We start from the raw sequence: 23,313 nt of genomic DNA on the forward strand, positions 1-23,313 counted from the left end.
GAAAGGAAAGGAAAGGAAAGGAAAGGAAAGGAAAGGAAAGGGATATAAAATAAGCTTCAGTAGGCATTTGCAATTTAATTGATATTTGGCGGCAGGAAGCCAATCAGTATAAGTAAATTGACGTTATAAGATAAAAATAATCGCCTAATGGGATGCCTTCCCCCACGGCTGCGGCAGGCCAAATAAATATGGTATCGCGTGTCAAAGCAGCGTGGCGGCCGTTCCTGGGCACAGCCGCCGGCGGGGCTCAGCGCGGGCTGCGGATCATTTTTATGGCATCTGTCTCTGCTCCCTGAGAGCAGGCAATGAGGGGTTGCACATTGATTGCTGCTCCAGCCAACAGTGGCTGGGGGAAAGGCTGTAATTAATGGCTTTATTTGCTGGAGCACTGCTGAGAACAATTGAGTGTGTTATGGTAACAACTGGTGCCCACATTCCAGTGGCAAAAGAATGTATTGGAGCTGGTGGGTAGCTGGGCACTGGCTGCCTTCCTGAGAGTTGGGTACAGGGCATGACAGCAGAGGGGATTCAACAGTATTTGAGGGGTTTGGCTGGAGCAGGTGGGCACATGGGGAGTGGTGCAGTTAATTCCAGTTAATTCCAGTGTTGGTAACAGCTGACCCTTAGTCATTGCTTGCCACAAAACCTCCAGGGAGAGGAAAATTGGCATGGATGATAGTGGAGGGACCCCTCAGTTCCTGCTGGGGTAGTTAATGACCTCTCTGCCCAAGCCCCAGGCCACCCCCTTTAGCAGCAGTAGCACAGTCACATGTTAGAAGTTTTTTTTTCTTCTTCTTTCTTTCTAAAAAGGGGACTATTACTTTCTAAAAAAGGGACTAGATTTTACCTAGGAGTAGTGCAATCCAGTAATTTTTGTGAATCTTGAGTGATTTTGTCTTGCCCTCTGTGCCTTTGACTGGGGTGTGGGGAAGTGGACATGTTCTGCATGGTTCTGTGAAGAACACATGGCTACATGTAAATATTTGTGTATACACACCTGTATGTATGCAAGGAAGAAACATTTCAGGCAGTGTGCATCCTCAGTGTGTTTCCTTCCTTTCTAAAGGGAATAAAGTCAAAAAGAGATGGGGAAGTGAAACCATGAAAAATTATAATGAGCCTCTCCTAAAGATTCTGTAAATCTTTTTAAAGGAAAACTTCTTGTCTTTAACATAAATAACAGGGGTACCTGGTGGGTGAGGAGGGACTGGTGCCTGCCCAGGCTTAGTTAGTCGTGAGGAGTGATGGCTTATTTACATTCAAATACTTCTAGGTGTGGATGATAGATTGGATAGATGGATGGATGGATGGATAGATAGATAGATAGATAGATAGATAGATAGATAGATAGATAGATAGATAGATAGATAATAGCACAAGGGGTGATGTCTTCAGACTCACAGAGGACAGGTTTAGATGAGACTTGGGAAGGAATTGTTCCCTGTGGGGGTGGTGAGGCCCTGGTACAGGGTGCCAAGAGAAGCTGTGGCTGCCCCATTCCCGGAAGTGTCCGAGGCCAGGCTGGATGGGACTTGGAGCAACTTGGGACAGTGAAAGGTGGAATGATGTGAGGTTTAAGCTCCCTTCCAGCCCAGACCAGTCTGGGATTCTGTGGCAGGGTGAGATGAAATAGCCTTCAGCTGTGACTGGTTTAGATTGGATATTAGGAAAAAATTCTTCACTGAAATGGGTGTCAAACATTGAAAAAGGCTATCCAGGACAACAATGCAGTCACCATGTCTAGTGGGATTTAAAATATCTGTAGACATGCTGCTTAGGAACAAGGATTACTGGTGGTCTTGGCAGAGCTGGTAAATTACTGGTCTTGACAATCTTAGAAGACTTTTCCAATGAAATTGTATTTGTGATTCTATGATTCCATATAAACTCATTAATTTCTATTTAAGCAGTGAAATTATTTTGAAGTGGAGAACTAAAATAAATTTAATTTTAAAGTCTCAGGATGGGGTCTATCCACATGTTCAGTATTTTCTCCAGTGGGGATTTGTGTCACACAGTTATTCAGAAATGATCTCTGCTTGTGAACAAGATTCAGTTTCAGTCTATAAGTGCTTTTCTGTGGAAGAAAAGGTCTTGAAAATTTCCCCAACACTGCAGCTTTGCAGCGCAGTGAGAGTTACATCCCTGCCCTTGGCTTCTGCAGCACCAAGCAAACACAGAGAGGCAAGATTTTGTCTGCCTTGTCAGGCATTCACTCTCAGACCACCATCACTGAGTCATGGAAACCACTGGTTTGCAACATCTGGCTATTGGATAAAGTGGTCTTCCAAAATTATTTGCCAAGATCTAGCCACCTCTCTCTCTCCCTCCCACTCTCTCTCTCTCTCTCTCCCCCCTGCCCCTCCCATATATATTGATAGATACATAAAATTGAATAAGTAAAATGTGTGTGTGTGTGTGTGTGTGTGTGTGTGTGTGTGTGTGTGTGTGTGTGTGTGTGTATAAAATTCTTCTCCTGGAGCAGTTATTTCATTAGGAGGAATGGAAATAAGTGAGATTGGAAAATTAGCACAGACATGAGGTCAGCCTGCTGGTGTGGTGAGGATGTTCCTGGAGGTTTTGTCTCAAACGAAGCTGTAGGAACAGGCTCTCTGGCAAAGAGATCTTTGCAAGAATTTCTGTGATGAGGCCCAAAAAATGATCCCCTAAACCTCTCACTGAATGAAACCAGGTTGTGAAATAACATAAATACACGCAGGGAGGTTCATCCACACATGCTTAATAAGGGCTTCTGTGTGATAAGCACAGCATCAAGGGAGTTGTACTGTATATTGCTAAGTGTCCTGCAGGTTAAATAATTAATGTTTAGATGATACTAATTACTTAGAGCAATTAGAGAAGAGGGACACGGTTTTTCCTTAAAAGTAAAATCTTGGCTGTTTAATTTTGTTCAGTCTCCGGTGTGTCAGAACATTTATGGCAGAACTATAAAATACAAGCCTATATAGAAGCACAATGTTTTTGCTGGGTCACCATCTACTTTTTTCATATAGAATCCTAGAACACCAGGCTGGAAGGGGCCTCATGCACTGTCTGGACCAACCTTTATTGGCAAAAGCGTGGCCTAGACAAAACAGTCCGATGCCCTGCCCAGCCAAATCCTAGAAGTGCTCAACACTGAGGAATCCAGCTCTTTCCTGGGGAGATTGTTCCAGAGGCTGCTAATTATTTTCTCTGTGTGTCCAGCTGGAATCTCCCCTGGACTCACTTGTGCCCATTACCCCAAATCTTTTCCATGTGACTCCTTGTGAAAAAGGGAGTCTCCATCTTCTTCGCAGGCACACTTTTATTAGTGGAACACGACAAAAAGGTCTCCTCTAAGTCTTCTTTTCTTAAGGCTGAACAAACTCAGATCACTCAGCCTTTGCTCGTATGGCAGCCACCCAACCCTTGATTCATCTTTGTGACCCTTCTCTGGCCCGTCCAGCCTGTCCACATCTCTTTGGCACAGTGGTGTCCAAAACTGAGCCCAGCATTTCCAGATACTGAGAAAACTGTGGCAATGACTTCTCTATCTCTGTTAGCAACACCTCTGCTGATGCAGCCCTGCTGAGCCATGGCAGCCCATTGGTCATTCTTCCTGAGTTTTGTGCCCACCAGCACCCTCAGAGTCCCTTCAACAGACCTACTCCCCAGCCAGGCTGATCCCAGCTTGTGATGCACTCCTGGATTAGGTTCTACCAAATGCCAGACTTTGCATTTGTCTTTTCTGAATTTCAGAAGGCTTCTGTGAGCCCTCTTTTCCATCCTATCAGTTTCTCCAGGAGGAGGTGCTGGGAAACCATGTCAAAAACCTCAAAGACATTTAGAGAGACAGTGTCCACCTCTCACCCCACCAAGTTTTGCCCCATTCATTCACAGCATGTCCTGTGCCAGCTGACAAGATCTCCCAAATTGCAGTGGTGCGAGCTGGCGTGGAGACAGCAGCATTGTACCCTCCCTCCTGAAGGTGGGTGCTGAGGCTGGAGGATGCCAGAGGCTACAGGGTGGGTGCAGCTGTGGGGACCTCCCATCAGTGCCAATCCCTTGGGCACTGCTGGTGACACTCCTGACTTTGGGAACTGCCAGACCATGCCACAGGCAGCAAACTGCATGGTGGCTTGGGCACCCTCCAGCTTATGGTCACTGTGTCAGAGCGTGTCTGTGTTCAAATAGACAGGAAACTAAGCCAAAAGATAGGTGTGGCTCCTAGGTGTAAGAAGTACACAGAAATTTAAGTGTTAAAACCTGTTAAACAGCTGTGGAGAATATTTAAAACATAATTTCTCCCAAATAATGCATGCAGATAAAAGATATAAAAATATCATTACGCTTGCACTTTGTGTTACTTGTAAAAATATGTAGCTGTATATTACATTTTATGATGGTGTTTTATTCCTGTGTATTGCATTACGGCTGCAAGCTGTCATGGTGGCTTCATCTGTGACACTGGTTCCTTCTTTAAGTCAACACTTGAAGGCTTGAGAGCGCTGTGATGTTTTAAAATCAGGAGATATCTCATTTATGCACAAGAAAAGTTGGCAGGTATTAAGAATTCTTTATTAGTGGTCTTTGTGGATAATTGCACGGGAAATGTGGACAGATCACTTCCATTTGTAAGACAATGCACAGCACCACAGCTGGTAGAGCAAGCTGCCCCCTCCACAGGCTTTTTCACTCCTTTGCTTTTAGTAAATCCAGCCTCATCATAACTTGGTGGTACTGCTTCAATGTTTTCCTAGGAATGTGCATTTTAGGAGGAGTAGAATTGCTGTTTGGGATTCCTCTGCATTTCTTAGGAGCTTTGCCTTGCTTGAAGGCTTCCCACCACAGGCAGAGCTTGCTGGGGTGCAGCAGAGCTCACAGTCCAGAGCTGGTCACTGTCTGTGCAGACCCCACTGTGCTGCCTGTCCTACCACCATTTTTCCTTTGGCTGTCAAATTTCTGTCTCCTAGTATTTTTCAGAGCTGTAAATCCTCTCCTGCTTGTTTGAAATGAGAGGCCATTTTAGCATTTCCAAACCTACACAGAGCACGGTGTCATCTGCAACCTGCATTAGTCCTTGTCACCCAGGCATACATAGAAATTGGTTTTTTTTGAAAGAAGTGCTGAAAGGATATGTTATGACATGGTATGGAAGTAGGTATAAACTATGTTAAAATTGCTTCAATAAGCGATTAACATTTTAAAAACACCCTTTGAGCTGGGAGTACATGATATAAGGTGCATGTCTCTAAAGCGGAACACAGCTTACAAAAATGGATTAGGAATAGAATCAGTTTCACACAATCATTTTTTAAGGATCTTGTCATGACATTTTGTGTTTACTGGAGTTACAGCTCACCTTAGTTACTACAGAAATCACAGAAATACAAGAATATTTCCACATCACACTGCAGCTGGCCAAGGTGTGCTGTGAGCCAGGAGGCTTTCCCAGGTGCCCACAGTCTCCTGTGGCTCAGGAGCCATGGGTGGATTCATGTTCCCACCCTCTGTGCCAGGCTTGGGGCATCTGCTCTGTTCTTCTCAGCCTCTTCCTTTCAGCCCTCATCTCTGCACTTCTAAATTCCCATCCATGCAGGGGGGTATTACTGACATAATTTTTGCTGTTGTTTATATAAAAACATGGCAGAAGACCACTCACAAAACTTCCAGTGGTTTCATCAGTCCCTCCAGCCACTGTTCTCAGGTAGATTCTGCCACATTGCAGGGCTGGTGCCCATGGGCATCACTGTGCTTCCATGAGGATGCTGCATGGAGGCTGAGCTGCCGGGCTAGGGATGGTCAGCACACCAGCACATGCTGCTCCACAGATTGCCAACTGCTGTGTGCCTGGTTCCCCTCTGGTGTGGGCACAGCAGCACAGCCAGCTGTGCCGGGGTCCTAGAGCATTGCAGGGGACATTCCAACCGGCTCTCCTCCACCATCACAGCCCTCGCTGGAGATGCTGGGAAGGAAAACAAGTCCAGGCCTGCTGTCACATGCTCTGACCTGTGGGAAGTCCCGCAGCCCAGTGGCACTCTTTGCTCCTAGGTGCAGACTATGCAGGGCTATGTCCTGTATGTGCAAGGCTTGAGGCGTGAGCAAAGTCCACCCTGATGGTAGTCTGGGCAGGTGCACAAGCAACCCAGCTCCACTCAGTGGCACTATTTGCACAAATGTTTGCTCAAATGTATATGCTGTCAGATTCACAAGCATTAGGGCTGCTGAGGTGTGAGGTCCCACCACATCTTTGTTGAATGTGGGATGGCAGAGATGGCAGGTTTTTCCTAGGAGATACATAAAAACATTTCCATATATAGCTTCGGTGGGATTAAAATAACTGGAGGAGGAGGACAGCTGTAATCTCATGGGAAATTGCTCAATAAATAAAACCCACTTTATTGGTGAGTCTCATAACCAGCTTTGTTGTGCGGATTTTCAGCAATGCTGTGGTGTGGCATCTCAAGGGTATACTGGCACAGCTCCAGCTTGTACGTGGGCATACAGCCTGACTCCAGCTTGTACATGAGGGAGGACCTCCAGCTGCGTTACAGAAAAGAGACAAATGTCCTCATGGTGGAGAAGAGCTCCATCACTCATCAGTGAAGGACCGGAGGTGTTTGGTTGGCGATAACAGTGCTAATCGCTGTGCTGCTTAGCATTTTAGGAAAAGCTGCACTGACAGGCCAATGATATGGCACAGCTCCTTTTGTCTTACTTCTTCCATTCCCCAGAGCCAGTGCAAATCTGGTGCTGGATGTACAGGCACTGGCTGGACTTGCTCTGCAGCGCAGATGGGTGCTGCTGCAGGAGTGTGGTGTGGTGAGGGTGTGTAGCTCAGGGAGTTACGGAGGTGCAGCCTGGTCTGCAAGACTGTGCATGGGGTGAAGGCAGCCTGGGAAGAGCCAGGGGCCCTCCAGTTCCTGCTGGCTGGAGCAAGGTGCAGTGAAATCCTAGTGACCCTTGTCTCCAGCAATGCAGGGGACTCTGCAGGAGCAAAGGGAGGGAGGGAGGCCAGGCTAGTGACAAATGGGATGCATTCAGGCTGGCTATGCCTTCAAATAGCAGATGAAACATCACTGAAGACCCCTTACCATCCGGTGCTACCAGAGGCATGGTGAACCCTGGCCAGCCCTGTGCTTCTGGGCTGTGCGAGTGTGCTGGCAGGGTCCAGCTGGGATCATTCTGGGGACACTCTGCCTATGTAGTGGTAGTGTGCACTGCTTTTGCTGCATATAAGGGCTGGAGCCAGATGGCCACCAAACTGTCACTGTCCCTGCTTATCCAAGCACTGACCAGGGGGCAGTGGGCTTGGGCCATTCAGATTCCTCATGTCCTCCCACTCATCCTGACTGCAAAGTTGGTAGAATACCTGTAAAAACAGAACGTGAAGGTGAAAGTATTCAGTGCTTCCCTGAGTTTTCCTGTGCTTGGAAGCAGGACAATGCAATGCTGCTGGCAGATATGGGTCTCTGTGTCTCCAGAAGGAGCTGAGCTGGTCCAAGTATATCTAACAGGTCAAGGCTTGAAATGAAGAAGCAATAAGCCACTGAAATGGTACTATCACCGAAACATGATTGATCAATTGAATTCTATCAGAGACAGTGGGCAGTGAGATTAACTCAGGCCTGATGGGTTCAATGAGTTAAAGCATGATGTTCATTTCAGCTTCATTTCACCAGTCTTTGCTTGTGAAATTGGTCAATCAATAGAGGTTGAAGATCATATATATATATATTGGTGACCATCTTATAGGGAATATAATCTAGCGTAGTCAGCTCCTGACTCCGGCTGCCTTCAGTGGTAATGGAGACAGAGCAGAGACTCTATCAGTGCCACTGAAATGGCCTGATATCTTCTCCAAATGAAAAGTATTTTTGGATCTCTGATGATTTATCATTTTTTTCCCTTCTTTCTCACTTTGATCCACAATAAAACTCATACCCACCTTTGTGAAATATAGTGATTTCTCTTGAAAATATTTGCACAGTGATCAGCTATATACACTCCAAAATATAAATATCTTTTTTAGTCATATTGTCCTTTGGAAAAATGAAATAACAGGGCTTAGAAAATTTGAATAGTCTTAATACAAAGATCTCTCTCCACATATGTGGTCCTGAAAATAATGCTTTGCTGGGAAGAGCATTCTGAGGCGGCTGTCTGCCAAATGTATACTGTCCTGAGAAGGTGGTACAAAAATTCAGCTTACATTTTAAACAAAACCTTCCATGTGGTAATTAAACAGAGCCTTTATCTTCTCTGGACTAATTTACAGGCATGCTACAAGAAAACAAATCACCTTTTTGCCTCCTGGTAATATTTCATTTGCTTCATAATGTTTTAAATGTGGTGAATAACATCCTCCCTAATTAGCCTGCATTTCCCTATAAGGTGGAGTAATTAGGTATGATAACAGGTAATGAAGTTGGACAGTACAAATTAGAGGCAGAAATCATGTCCTTTACGAATGTAGGCTGTTCACGGCACCAGCTATGTATTTCCTTGATTCACCCTGTGGAAGCATATTGCTCGGAAAAAAGTAAACAACCAACCTGAAAATCTGAAACCACCAGGTTCCTTTTATCTTCAGAAGAGCACTGCATCAGATGAATCTACCATGGAGGTGCACACTTCATGGCACCCCTGTATTATTAATAGCATTGGAAGATTTAGTCCAGCTGAATTTGCAGCTGGCACCAGTTTCTCAGCTGTTTTCACCTTTCACCCTCAGATGATACTCTCAAGTGGAACTCCACCAGGGCAAGGTCTGTCCCACACTATAATACAGTATTAAATAGAATCACAGAATCTTAAAACACTTTGTGTTGGAATGGACCTTTAAGACCACCTTGTTCCATAGCCTTCCACTGTCCCAGGCTGCTCCAAGCCCCAGTGTCCAGCCTGGCCTTGGACACTGCCAGGGATCCAGGGGCAGCCACAGCTTCTCTGGGCACGCTGTGCCAGAGCTTCCCCACCCTCACAGAGAAGAATTTCTTCCTAATCTAAATCTCTCTTCTTTCAGTTTAAAACCCTCCCCCCTTGTCCTATCATTGTCTGAAATTGTGCTGCTGTCCTTATCAGTATAAAAAATGGTGGAGCTGAACCATTTCTATATTTCAGTGCTTTTTACTGGTATTTCTATATTTTGCCTTGCTTTCGTACAAAGCTTTAAGGTTTTAAAATATGCTTTAGTGTTTTGTAAAGATAGTGTCTTTTGTTCTTCTTATTTTGGTCTGTAGTCTTAGAAACAGTATTTTAAATCTAGTGGGTTGTGTGGTGAGGATCACTAAAATTTTTGTTTCCTCATATTTAGCAATTTCAAATATTCTGCTGTCTCAGAAAGCATGTCGTGGATGAGTATCTAACCACAGAAGTGTGTTAGAATAATGAGATCTCAATTTATCAAATTCTTTAAAATGATCTTGCTATTTGTTTAGGTCCTCAGAAAATAACTTGCTCTTAATTAACAAAGATGTATTAGTTGCAGTGTCCAAGGACAGGTCAGACAGGACTTAAAGCAACCTGAATTATGGAAGGTGTCCCAGCCCATGGCAGCTGACTGGAACTTAATGGGATGTAAGGTCCCTTCCAACCCAAACCATTGAGTGATTCCATATTTTCTGGATGATATCCATACCACTTGGGCTGTCTTCTGTCAGCAATACTGTGGGTAGTATCTTTTCTCAGAGGCAGACCGCTCTGTGCCTAACTCTTCCCAGACATTTCATAGGTTGTTCAGACTTTGGCTACCCACAGAAAATCTTTGCTTGTGTTTGATACCAAGATTATGACAAGGGCAGGGCAGCTTCTTCAGCAGCATGTCTGGCTTTTGTTGTGAAACCACAGCTTAGTTTTTCTGGGCAAGGTATAAACAGAAGGTGTCCATGAATTTCAGAGTGAGGAAGAATTGCATTTTCCCTGCCAAGAAAATGCCTATCAGTGATTTGAGAACCAGGGAGGAGGTTGTTCAGACCTGTCTCCACCATGACAAGACTTTCAGCTGCAGGTTTCAGGTGGGATTTGTCTCCAAGCTGTGCGCATCTATGGGAAACCAAGTCAGTGTTCTGAGCTGGGTGGGATGCCTGGGAGGGGCTTGAATCATACAGTAGGGTGGCTGTTTGAAGAGGTGTGGCATGTGCTGGAGCCCTAGTGCAGCGTGTGCAGGCTCTCCCTACGGCACTGTGACAGGTTTCAGTGCATTACATCTTGATGCATTTCACCAGAAGTAGTTCAGGAAACTGTCGGCTAGTGGCGCCGCCTTATCCCAGAAGCACAATCTTATAGAGATAAAGGAATGTTTGTTTGGGAAGAATGTAACCTTTTGAACTAAGGAGAGTGCTACATCTCTGCTCTTTACTCGAATCTCTGGAAAGATGCCATTGAATTGGGAACTAATTGTTTTGCAGAATAGGTAGGTATGCATGCAGTGCTATTGTCAATAAAATGTATGGATGCAACCCTATGTGGACGCACTGAATATATGATAGATGTTTTTACCATTCCCTGGAGCCTATTTATAATTAAAATGGTTTCAAGCCTTCCAACAATATTTTAATTATCAAAGATATTCTAGTTAAACAATGTATAATGTTAATGGTATTATTATATAATGTCTAACAGCCAAATACATCCTCAAGACCTTCACAAACTCCTGTGTATTGTATGCAGTGTACAGGAAGTCCTTTAATTCTACAGTGGAATCCAGAACTAACTGGCAATTAGTCTGAATTTGGGAGACACAGTGCAAAAGTACAAGCTGTTCCTTTGCTCACAGGATGCAGAGAGCAGGTGATTGTGACAGTGAGGGAGGCTTGGGTGGTTCCTTTTGTGCGGTGTCAGCCATCTCAGTGGTCCCAGTCCTGTCTGACTCCTGCCCAGGTCCCTCCCTGGCACAAATGCTTCACGCATTGTTCCTCATCCCAGGACAGCCTGACTGCACTGGAAAGTGTGTCTTGGAGACTGATCCCACCTCATGTCCTCAGGACAGCATGTGGAGGTGTTGGTAAACAGGGGTGTACAAATGGTGTGAGTTGGCAGCCTATTCTGTCTGGCAGCATATGTTGTGCTTCCAGGAACATACTAAATGCTGACCTTGAAACCAAACCACTCCAGAGCCCCGCTACCCTCTCCATGTGATTTCATACTTTCCTTGCACTCTCCTTCTCTTCCTTGTGCTCTGGTGGCTGTGTCTTAGTGTCATCTGCTGCCTCGCTGCCCCTTGGACCAAGGGCAGTTGGGATAGATGCCTGGATGTGACAGCACAGGCACATGATGGTGCCTTTATTCCTGGACTTCTCACTCTGCTATCTGGGGTGGGAGACCCTTCCCCAGCACTACAGTGCCCCAGTGCCTGTCTCTGGCTGAGGCTGCTGCCCCGGGATTTCCTTTCATCGGCCTCCTCTTCTGCAAGGGGTTCACTCCCAAAAATCTGGAGCTGCACTTTGTAGTAAAAGTGCTGAAAGGTGAGACTGCTGCTCCATCTTCAAACACGAGGGGTTCTCACTGTACTTCCAATCTCTGAGTGCCCAAACAGTGCACAGACTGTACTGGCATCACCAAGAACAGTTTTAAGGTCATGCCTGTCTTGTGTCATTTCACTCTCTTTTGTCATCCCTTTTATCCCCAAACTGCAGAAAACTATAACTTTGATGCCAATTTGTGAATAACAATTTAACCTGAAATTTAAAGCCAGCATTTCTAGGCTCCAGTGAGAGGGTCTCTGTGGCCCTGTGTTACCATACAGCTACCAACCAGAATTTTAATTCGATAAGCTATGGTTGACTAAACACAGCAAAGGGTCTATTAGATATTATTTGATTTAGGGGGAAAAAAAAAAAAAAAAAGAAAAAAAAAAAGGGGAAAAAAAAAACCAAAAAAACCAACCAAACAAAACTACAAACACCACCCCCCCCCCCCCAAAAAAAAAAAAAACCCAAGAAACACAATTTAAAGATACACTGCTTTTTTGTGTCCCTCTGTACCTTTTCACACCTAGACATCCTACTCAGACCACTGGTTCAGGTTTTTGTTTCCCTTCCTGTGTGGAATAAACTGATCCTTGCACTTTACAAAAACCAACATCATCTACCCTTGATAAAGTTGCATGGCTTTCTCTAAGAAGGGTATATATAAAGTTATTGTCACTGAAATCGCCGATCTCAAATTGAGGAGGCTTCCAGCATTAACTGCTAACTTCAATTGTCTGTTCAGTATAAGGAGAGTTCTGCTTAAATTCACCATTAGCAACTGAGGTCAAAAGAAGTACTTCCCTGTGTTGGTCCCCTGGTCTGAGAACTCTGCCTTAAAGAAGCTCAGTTTTCTGGACAGACAGCATTTTCTGCAAAATCCATCTATGCTGAAGGATGATCTTAAATCAATAGTCCTTTGTGAAAAATCATGTCCACCAGTAATACAATCACTTGTATTACTGACGGCTGGCATGTGCTTGTGGACACAACTGATGTCTACAGCAACGGGCTGTTTTTGTGCAGATCACCTCTATACTAACAATCAAAAAACTTGATGCAGAATCTGCCAGAGGAGGTCTAGGTGACTGCTGACTTCTTGGACTGTAAGCAAATGCAGCACTCATGGAATTCTTCCTGTTAAGGATGCATTTAAATTCTGCTCCTCAGAACTATTCTAGCAGCTACATGCTATTTTTAAAACATCTCCTCCCTCTGTCTAGTTCAATGTTGCCATCTGGAGAAGAAATCTGATATTTACTGTTGTTCTTGGAGTTCCACCTCCTGGAGTCCTGGGAATACTGCAGATCTCAGTTTTCAGTGCATAAAAGACATATTTCCAGCACTGACAGGTGAAGTAAAAGTAGGAAACTACTGTGAATCTGCAAAAAGCAAATTATAACAAGTCCCTGTATTGCAAGAATCTTTTCAGACTGCCAATCAAACGTTTCTCAGACTTGTCTCATGGCTTTTCAGCCATGGCCAGTCACTTAGGACTCATGCTAAAAATCTCATCTGAAGGGGAGAAGGAGGAAAATGTGCTTTGGAGCCCAGGTTTGAGTCCTGCCAGTAAGCTGGAGAAATACAAAGTGAATTGGAGGGTCAGGAGTGCATCTTGGACTGGGCCTTGCTGAGGGTGTTGCAGGGGTAACTCAGCCCTGGGATTCCCCACCTTAGTACAACACAGGCTGTGTTATTGCTTCGGGGCTGCCGGGCCAGTGCTGCTGATAGTGCTTCACAGAGAGTCCATGCCAGAGCTCAGAGTTCAGCATGGGATGGAGCTGAAGCAGGACTTGCAGGTAGCACAGGAAGGGAGAGGGTGTGGGTGGTGACTGGACAAAGCGTTCTGCTGGAGCTGACCCAAGCTGACTGTGACTGTCATCATTAGGCCATCTACTCATCCTCTGTGTTCTCCTGTATACAGACCGTGAACCAGACAGCTTCTCAGGTAGCATGGTAAAAGTGATGCAAGCAAAAATGTGACTGTTAACCTGTGTCCTGCCTTTAAATTATGTGTGAAGTTGTTGACAGGTTAAGGGTTGCCTGTAATGCAAGACTGTAGAGTGTGTTTTCCAGCAAACCATAACCTCTCAAACAGACTTCATGACTTTAGATACTGGTACCTACATCTGTTCAAGAGATAAAAAAAGACACTCTGTTGTAGGTCACATCATGAGACTACTCATTTTTCCTCTTCTCTCTCCTCTTTGAAAGGTATTCAGGAATCTCCAGTACCAAATGGCCATTCTCTCCCAAGCAGAGATTTTCTTCGGAAACAGATGCGAGGAGACCTTTTCACCCAGCAGCAGCTAGAAGTGTTGGATCGTGTCTTTGAGAGACAACATTATTCTGACATTTTCACGACAACTGAGCCCATCAAACCAGAGCAGGTACTATTGCAAATATTTCATGTTTCCCTGATATGCTTTCCACTGGCAGAGATCCGTTTGGTGGACATCACCAAAGGCTTTTCAGAGTTTCAGTAGACAAACATGGAGACAGATGTCATGTAAAGCTTGTTTCAGCCAAGTCCACGTTAGCCATTAAAGCCTATTAAAAAATCGAGGAAAATACTCGTTGTGCAAACATTAGCAAGCGTCTGGCTATGAAATGACACCTGACCAGTTGCATCAAATGAATCTTTAAAGAGCGCCACAGCTTCTGACATTTTTGTTAGATCAAAAAGAAGGCAGTGCAGGTAACAAGGAGAAGACTTGCAAAACCCAATGCCTAATTTTGGTTCAAAGTGAGCATGATTGTGGACACAAATCAAATTTTTGCATCCAGATATGGCTTTTTAGACATGTAACTGGCCATTTGCTGAGAGAAACACCTGATTAGTATGTGAAGGTAAATTAATTGCACCTATGGATCTACAGTGTGTTTGAGGAGGACTTGGCTCTAATATTTTGGAAAAACTTCCATTTTTTCAGGCACAGTATAGAAGCACAGGAAAAAACTGATGAGTTGTGTCTCTCTATGTTCTTCTTCTTGGGTGGCAGTATTTAATTTAGCTGCTGAGAAGGAGGTAGAAATTAATATATTGCTGTCAGCACTGATATTGGTCTATCTTGCTACTTAATGATGTATTCAGCCATTAATCTTCAGCTTTCTTAATATCAGACATGCTTTTTAGCAAGGTGGATGGACTTTTCTAACACTGATTCCCCTTGGAGGAATCTATACATTTGAGGGCCATTGGAGACTCTTTTATGGCAGCCTACTGCCAGTGTGGCTTCAGTTAAGGAATGTGTATACTTTTTTTTTTTTTTTTTTTTTTAACTACTTATTAATGCTGACAATCCTACAGTAGAGTAGGAATTCCTCATTCCTTTAAGCTCATTTTTAATTTGCAATTTCATAGAGGCATTTGTTTTTCACCACCTTCTGCTGTTTTTGTGTTTTCCCTGATTTGTGTGCGCTGTGAAACTGCAGATCTGAACTCGAGCTGGAAAGAGATGGGAAGTGACACCATCAGTGTCTCTGGAAGGTGAAGTGGCCTTCACGTACCACTAGATGGTGGTTATCCCATCCAAACACGGGTGATGCTGGAGAGGGCAGGCACCGTGCCCAAGGCCATGGCAAGCACTGGTCACCTAGGAGTTGTGTCTTGTCAGATCTGTTCCTGCAAAAACTTTACAGACCAAAATAGTCACTGCAAAGGGAGTAGTGATGGGAGGGGACTTTTTATTTGGTTTTGCCTTCCGGAGCCTCTTAGTCTTGGCCAGCTGCATCTCATGGGAGACAGTCCAGCAGTGAGTGAACATTTATTCAGAGATAAACTTTTACTGGTTTTACAGGAAGAATGGGAGATTTGAATAAGGATATTGCTGAAGTGTTTTCCCAATTATCAAATATGGGTATATTTTGCTCTTGATGGAGAAAGGCTCTTCCAGGGCCACATAAGGAGTTGTGTCTAAAAAATCTCTAAGCAGCCAGATTATTAAAACTGGAGATGTGCTGCTGTTAATCTGATGAACGGGATACTCCTTGTATGCTCTGGGAAGTCATGTGAGATGCTAAGAAATCTGGCATTATGAGGTTCAAAATGTACTTTGTGGAACCCCATTGCCTAGCATTTTTACATGTAATTACAAAAGCAATTTGTAGTTGTTTGTTTTCATTTAGCTTGGAGTATGATCTTTGCTTTTGGAAGGCTGGACCACGGTTAAGGGCTTGCAGCTATTTGGGGTCAGCTTCTGCTTTTTGATAGTATGTGCAGAGTAACTTTCAACACGACCAGATGTGATTTGTATGACCTGCTGCAGTTCACAAAGATGCTGCATGAACCCCAGCCCTTACAGGAACAGTCTTGTTTCACCTCCTCGGTGAGTCAAGCAAAGCTGTAATGATGCTCAACCAAAGAGGAGAAGTTGTCTGCATCAATTAGTAAGGCCAAAGGATTCAATGAGACATTAAATACTGAGGATATTAATGACATGCCTTGGAAAACCGGAGTTGTGCCTGGATTAGATTGGTGTAGTAAAGCAAGATCTGCCTGTGACATTTGTCTGTCCGAAGTGCTGCTGGAACCCAAAGTGGTGCTTTAGGAGCTAAGTCAGTGGTAGACATAGACATATGGATCTTTAAGCTCTTTCTGTAGAGGAAAATATGGAAAATACTCCTCCCCATGGGGACAGGCTGTGGGAAGAAGACTGGTATGAGCTGCTGAACCACTGTTTATCCATTTTATTACAAATATGATCCAGCAGCAGTCAGCTGAACATGACTAATGTTGGTTTGGCACAAAAACGTACTGATGTGCCAGTACTACTCACCTGAGGAGGGCTCCAGGTATTCATTGGAACAATTGTTACTCCATAGACACTGTAGATCCCTTTTCCTTCCTGTTTTGTGGCTCCTCTCTAGTCTTCCTCCTCACCTGTGTGCTTAGGGCAGGACCTTGGCAATGGTGAGGGGGAAAGAAGTCCCTCCTGCACAACACAGTATTTTCAGCCTCATGATGCTTTGTTCTTAGGTGCTGCCCTAAGTCCTCCTGGTGCATTTTCTGCACAAAATTTGTCCTTACCTTTATGAGTCCATTGCCCTACACGTAGGTAGAAGGGCTGTGTGGGAGTGATTTCCCACCATTGTGTAACCCTTTGCTTTGAGTACTTCAAATCCACTTCCTTCATTTTCCCATCTTGACGTTTCCTTCAGTTAACCTGTATAAAATAGAGGCTCTGGAGGTATTTATCATCATATGACATGGTTAGAGGATGATGCTAGTAATACTAAGATTGTGGATTCAATTTCTTACTTACAAGTTGGAGTCAATGATCCTTATGAGTCCCTTCCAACTCAGAATATTCTGTGAATCTGTGTACTGTTGACAATAATCATATTAGTGTCACGTCTTTCCCATCTGCTGTAAGTTGTGGCATCTATGGAGAGACTGATGAGGAACTGATGAGAGACTGATGATTGTCTTTGGGGAAGGGCTCATACCGTGTTGAGAGAGAAGGCAACCCCTGGACAGTGGCAGGGAAATAAAGCATCAGACAGTCCTTTGAGAGAAACAATGATGATTGTGTGTGCTTGGTGAGGCAGGGATCCCACCTTGTGCTCCTACAGTTAAAGACTGTCAGATGTTATGCATTAAGGGGCAGAAGTAAGGCATCAGCTGTTACTTGCCTTGTTTTGCAGCCTAACACCCAGTGGTGCAGCTGGGCTCGTGCACATGTGTGCTCAGTAGCACAGGTGTGTTTCCTGCATGTGTGGAGCATTAAAAACATCCAGTGGCAGAGGGAGACAGGGACTGAGGACTGTCTGTGCAAACAGCATCAAGTCCTTTCACGTCTATATGTTGTGGGGAGGAACCATGACATAAAGTCAGTACTCAGAAGCACTCTGGCCCACCTCCCCCTGACAAAGCCCTGCTATAAAAACAAATTCTTCTGTTAAGAGAATTCATAAGAATGAAGGCCTTTCCCTTACATTTGTGCCCTTTTGTGCTCATTTTCTGCAAACAGCCCATGATTAATTTCCACTGGCTGCAAATGTTCATGGAAAACTGATTTCCCTTATTTTTGGGCACAGGTATGGAAATGCACATAGTGGTAAGTTTGGAACATGAGTGTTGCACTGCCATTCTGCACATAGCTGCTGTGTACCAGCTCTGTGCATCTCGTCCGTCCGCAGGGAAAACGCCTGCAAACCATGTAATGCCAGACCTTGGAAAAGGAAAGCCTTGATGGCAGTTTCCATTCTCTCTGTGCTGTGTATGTGTGTGGATGGGCTCTGCTGCTTCCCAGTGTGTTGGCTCTGCAGTGAAGCCTCCCTGCCCACAGGGAAGGCTGTTGGTGTCACCTACACCCCAGATCCCCTTGGAGCAAACCAAACTGGCACAAGGAGTGTCAAGCAGTGGCCTGTAACTGCCTGCCTGGCTTGGAATTGTGTTGTGCACCTATACCAGTGTCAGACCAACATACTTCAGCCTGGCCTCTGCCACAGGCAACCTCCCATTATTCACAGTCACTGCAGTGACAATTCAGACTTTATCCGGAATTGATGCTCATCCTGTGCAGAGAGTTGCAACGCTGAATGGCAAAATTTTCCAGTGCCTGCTGTCCATTAAGACCTGGAGGAACTGGAAGCACTGGCTGTACTCAGCAAACCCCTCTGTGTGGCTGTGGGGGTGATTGTCTTCCAATGGCTTCCTGTGATTCCAGCCAGAAGGATGGAGGAGCTCTCCACAGCATCTTTGGGAAGTTGTTCCAGACTGGCCAAGCCTGTGTCATGTGTTTTGTGAACTGTTGGCTCAAGCAATTCTCCAGTCAAAGCACTGACAAAACCAGGAGATGTTCTTGGAGACCAAGACCCAGGAAAGTCAAGGAGACCTGCAGATTTCAGGTATTTGAGGCTGGACAAGTGCAGGAAAACCCCACTGAAGCAGGCGGGGGAAAAGCCCAGTGGTTGTGGACCAATGTGCTTCTGGAGGCTGTGAGAGATGGATTAATGCAACTATGGGTGAAAAATGCAGGGTGAAGGATATACAGCTGGATTGGCTCAATGGGAGAGACAGTGTGTTAATTTTCTCAGAGTGAAAAAAAAGAATTATCCATGCTGGATTTCTGTCCACAACAGAAAAGGACTCTTTTGTACTTTCAGTTTCACACATGAGTCCAATCGAATACTCACTGAAGCCAAGAGGAATATTTCTATTGACTTCAATAAACTTTAGATCAGGGCCATAATGAAGCATAACATGATGTGACCAGATTCAACACGATGTAGGTCACCAGCTTAGAAGATAACTGCTTGCTGCTAATAGAACATAATTCCTAGGCCCGTGCTGCTGCTTTCCCACTGCTTTAAGCTAGAACTAAACAGAATATCTGTTCTCAGATTGATTTCTGGATAAAATGTAGATATTCTGTGCTCATATAGAAACCAGTAACCTGGCAAACATACAGGGTATTCATAACATGGAGCACAAATAAATGTGGATATGGAGACAGACATAGGCATATGGAATTTGGACGACAAATGGAATTTGGATAGCCAAGGAATCCTCCAAAATTACTTACAATTTGGAAAAAGCAGAAGAATTGCATGAAGTTGAAACCTGATGCAGAGAGAGTTGCACCAAAGAAGTTCTCTGAACTGACCAAGAGAGGGGCATAAACTTCTTTTGAAAATCTTCAGGTTTTACTTCCTGCCTAATATGCTCCATCTTTGAAAAAGGAATCTTGGGGGGGATGTTTCTAGGAGCAGCTGGAATGCAGCTTCTGAGAGGAGCAAGATACACAATATTCCCCTTACAGTACTGGAGTTTGATCTATGGCAATAATGGAAAATTCTAGTAAAGCCAGAAAATATAGCCCATTTCTGTTTTACTAGGACTTACTCCCAAAGTACAATTATTGGAGAAGCAGAAGGAAGGAATGAATCTACTAAAAGGCGTCCCTGCCATTGCCAGGGGTGTTAAAATGAGATGATCTTTAAGATTGCTCCCAACCCAAACCAGACACTGATTCTATGAACTGCAGAACTCTATGCTTGGTCCTGGCCCCCAGCGTGTGCGAAATATGTTTTTTCTTGGAAACCTTTCTGTAGACAGGGGCTGTCGAGCATCTGAAAATACTCTGACACTCTTATTGAGAAATGCAGAGCTAATATTTGTGTCTTCCCAAAACTTCATGTTGTCCAGAAGCAGTGAAAATTATGAAAATTATTCATGGATAGTTTGAAGAACCAAATATTTTCTCAATCTGCCACTTGCAGGAATGATTTGAGCATTCCAAGGCAAGCTCTTAAACATAGCTACATTACCTGGTGTGCTAAATAAAAAACAAGTTAAGAAGGAAAAGGAAACAATAATATGAGGCTCAATAAAGGTACACAAATATAAAATTTAGAAGAAATAAAGACAAAGGAAGAGTTGAAGCAAACCCTAGCAATGCTCTGCCAGCTCTGCAGGAGTCCAGGCAGTAGTGGGTAGGAAAACATGGTGTTGCAGGGTGAGCGCCCTGAGCCATGGTGAGATGCACCTCCAGCTCTACCAGAGTGGTGGGGGGCCGATGTGGTGATAAGGGGCTGTGGGATGCAGGATGATTTGGTGGGTGGCTGCGTTGCCCTCGTGCCTCCCGTCAGGCCACCCTGCTGGCAGCCCATCTCCAGTGGCAGCAGCTGGGTGGGCTGCCCCGGCTTCTGGTGCCAATGCTGGTGCCACGTCGGGCCAGGGGCTGCCAGTGGGAGCTACCTGCTCATCCTCAATCTGCTGACCCTGTCATCCTCTGTACCCACAGAAAAGAGAACGAGAGGGTGGGTGCTGGCAGCGCAGAGAGGAGCAGGGAGCAAGGGCAGTTCTCTGGATTTTACAGCTGAAATTTCCCCCTGTTCCAGGCCATAGCCTTACTGGTGGGAGCAGAAGAAAATCCCACCTCTAAAATCAAGCCTAGGAGAGCACATCAGGAGACAAAAACCCTTCCCATATTTACTCTCAGTAGACTATCAAACAACACCAGGCTATTAATTTGGCTTTTGAGTCTTCACTAAAGCCCATAAAAGCGCACAGTTGTCAAATGGAGTTCATTTTAATTTCCTTTCAATCACAGTAAATTATTCAGGTGATAAATCAGCTGGGGCAGCCTCCTGGCTGTAATAGAAACCCTAATTCCTGGCTAATTATCCAGCCCATTGCTGCCAGCAGATCAATACCCCTACCGAATGGAAAGGGCGTGGGGTCCAGGCAGGCAGGATGGTGGAGGGACAGCAGCTGGGAGCACAGGCACCCATGACCCCTGCCCTGTGTGGGGGCTGTAGGGGAAAAAGCTGTGCTCCTGCTGGTCGGCAGGATGTAGCAACTGGCCCCTTGCTGCAGTTGTTGATGCCCTGGGTGCTGAGCTTTGCTCATCATACCTATGGTAAGCCACCTCAGGGGGGTTGTGTGGAGTGGGAATGAGTTCCTCCCATCTGTGTAGTGCATGTGTGTGCTGTGGGGGTGTACCCACACCTACTGCAGCCCTCTCTGCCAGACAGTTGAGCCCTTTAAAGAGTACTCAAAAGGCATTCTCAGGCTGGCAATATTTTTTTCTTGTCCAGTAGAACCTTTCAATAATAGTAAAAACTAAACAGGTAAACAAAAGATGAGAAGACCAGCGCTCAGCTGTAATATGGAGTGTTTCACTGGGACAGAGCAGCAACCTCTGGGAGATGACAGTAGCACTTGCCTCCATCTCCTTGCAAGAGGTGTTTTATTTCTGGAGCTGCTCCATGCACAAAGCACTTTGAGTGTCAAGACTGTGCTGTCAGCTCCTGTCTCCAGTTCAGCATCATCAAGTTATTCTGCAAAAGTGTCTGATAGAGCTCCCCCGTCTGTCTCAGATGCTCTCATGCGACACCTGTGCTGCTGTAGAGACTGAAGCCTCCTCAGGACAGAGTGTCTTCTCTGAGCCCTATGTCCCTACATGGCACTGCTGGGGGTGCAGCGGGATGCGCCACCTTCTCCTTTGGCTCTGCTCTGGTTTAGATTGAAAAAGGAGAAAAAAACCTGCCATAGAGCTTCTTCCTGCTAAAAATAACCTTTTTTTTTTTTTTTTTTCCTTTCTTTTTTTTTTTTTTCTTTTGAGTGGAAAGGCTTTTCTTTTAAAATAGCAGCAGAACACACAGCTCCTTTGGCCAATACCTCCGCTTTGCATACCTGCTCCTTTGCCCTTCCTTGCGAGCATTTTTTTTTTGTGCATGAGCTTCTGAAGATGCACAAAATTTTGTGTGTGTGCCACCTTGTTGCGTCGTGTTGGGTGGTGACAGTCACAGCCGATTTTGTTGTATGACACCTGTGTGTATTCTGTGTGACGGTGGGGCTGTGGAGGCGAAGAGTTTTCTGCAGAAGGAGCATGACAGGAGCGATGTATCCAGCAAACGTCTTTCTGCCTCAACATCATCCTTTTGAAAAGCAAGCCTGCAGCTTTCAGGGGCTGCTGAGGATGTCTGAGTGGTCTGGAATTGAAATGGCTAGTCTTTGAGTAAGCAAGAGAGGTGGGAAGGAAGGCAGGTGGATAATCCAGGGGTTGCCCACTTTCCTGTCTGGCGCACACATGGGGATACCCTGCATCCCCACTGCAGCTCAATGCCCAATGCCCCTTCCCAGAGATCTCTCCCCATAGAAGCAGGTGTGACCAGCTTGCCCACTTTGTCTAGAAGTAATGGACAGCCCAGGGTCAGGATTTCTTCTGCAGACTTTTCTAGAAGGTGATAAGGGAGCATTTCCTGCGGTCTGCAATACCTTGGGAGCATGACCGTGCTGAACAGAAGCTGCTGGCAGGAAGAGAGCTGGAGTTTCACCATGTACACCCTGTTGTGATGGCAGTCAGTGCAATGAGACCAAGCTGGAGGAGAGTAACAGCACACTCATTTCAGGGATTTCAGGGTGAATTTAAAAGACTGGAGCTCTCCTAGTGCCTGTTATGGGGTCAGGGAAGCCTCAGTGATGGCTGGAGCTGATGCAAACGATGCTCCTCTCCTAGACTGAGTATTGGGGTTGCTGGGCTATGTTCCCCAACTCACATGACTCTGTCTGGGGACTAGCTCTGTCTCCAGGGTTGCCAGGTGTGAGTCCTTTTCCTGCTCGGGGGAATCCTTGTCACCTCCTCCTCCCTTTGACCCATCAAAGAGGAGGAATCCCAAAATACCAAGGTAGACAGCTCCTTTGAGAATTGCATTGTATTCCTGGTTTTAAACATCCCATTTTTTTCCTCCTGACTGCTGTCATATATGAATATGTGTAAAAATACAAATTTGCAAGTTAAAGGAGAGGCCAGCCTTGCTGTGACTTGCGCTCTCATGTCTCTTTTGTCCTTGTTTCTTTTCTCTTTGCTCTGTATAAACTGCGGGGATGTCTTCTCCCCCTGGCAGGCTCCCCACATTGTGCACAGGCTTGTGCAAAGGGAATGTTGCTGACAAGTGCCATGCTCAGCAGCTGGCAAAGGCAGACCAGCTCTCCCCTGCTCTGGAAGCTCCTCAGGGATGAAGATGCTACTGAGGAGGAGAATGGTGTGTTTTTTTCTGTGAAAGCCTGGTGTCTTGGTTTGAAAGACAGGCGTCTGCAAGAAGGGCAGAAACTTCCCTCAGAATGGAAAAAATATTACATCCTTCCCTCCAAATTACTATAACCTTGAAATTAAGGGGCTTTCAGGCAAAGATTCGGGGGAAGGAAGAGCAGTTCTTCACTGGCCTGTACGTGTGAAACAAGGCAAACAAACAGCAGCAGCGGCAGCAGCGAGGAGCAGAGCACAGCCCAGCGCCAGCCGCTCCCGGCTGCGGCCCCTTCCCCTGCCGTGCAGTTCCGGGCACGGCCGGCAGGGGCGCTGCCGGCTCCGGGCCGGGCAGGGCCCCGCCGGGATTCCCCCGCGCCCGCAGG

The 23,313-nt window shown here is 45.4% G+C and overlaps 1 protein-coding gene across 1 annotated transcript in view; it reads left to right on the top strand.

Annotated features, from left to right (window-relative positions):
- Positions 1–23,313, top strand: part of PAX5 (paired box 5) — a 115,774-nt gene that overhangs the window by 21,489 nt on the left and 70,972 nt on the right. The window contains exon 4 of the mRNA XM_040091040.1: positions 13,665–13,840. Within this exon, the coding sequence (XP_039946974.1) occupies positions 13,665–13,840 (176 nt within the window). The remainder of the gene's footprint in view (positions 1–13,664; positions 13,841–23,313) is intronic.

The sequence above is a fragment of the Hirundo rustica genome, chromosome Z (genome assembly GCF_015227805.2).
Source record: "Hirundo rustica isolate bHirRus1 chromosome Z, bHirRus1.pri.v3, whole genome shotgun sequence".
Classification (NCBI taxonomy): Eukaryota; Metazoa; Chordata; class Aves; order Passeriformes; family Hirundinidae; genus Hirundo; species Hirundo rustica.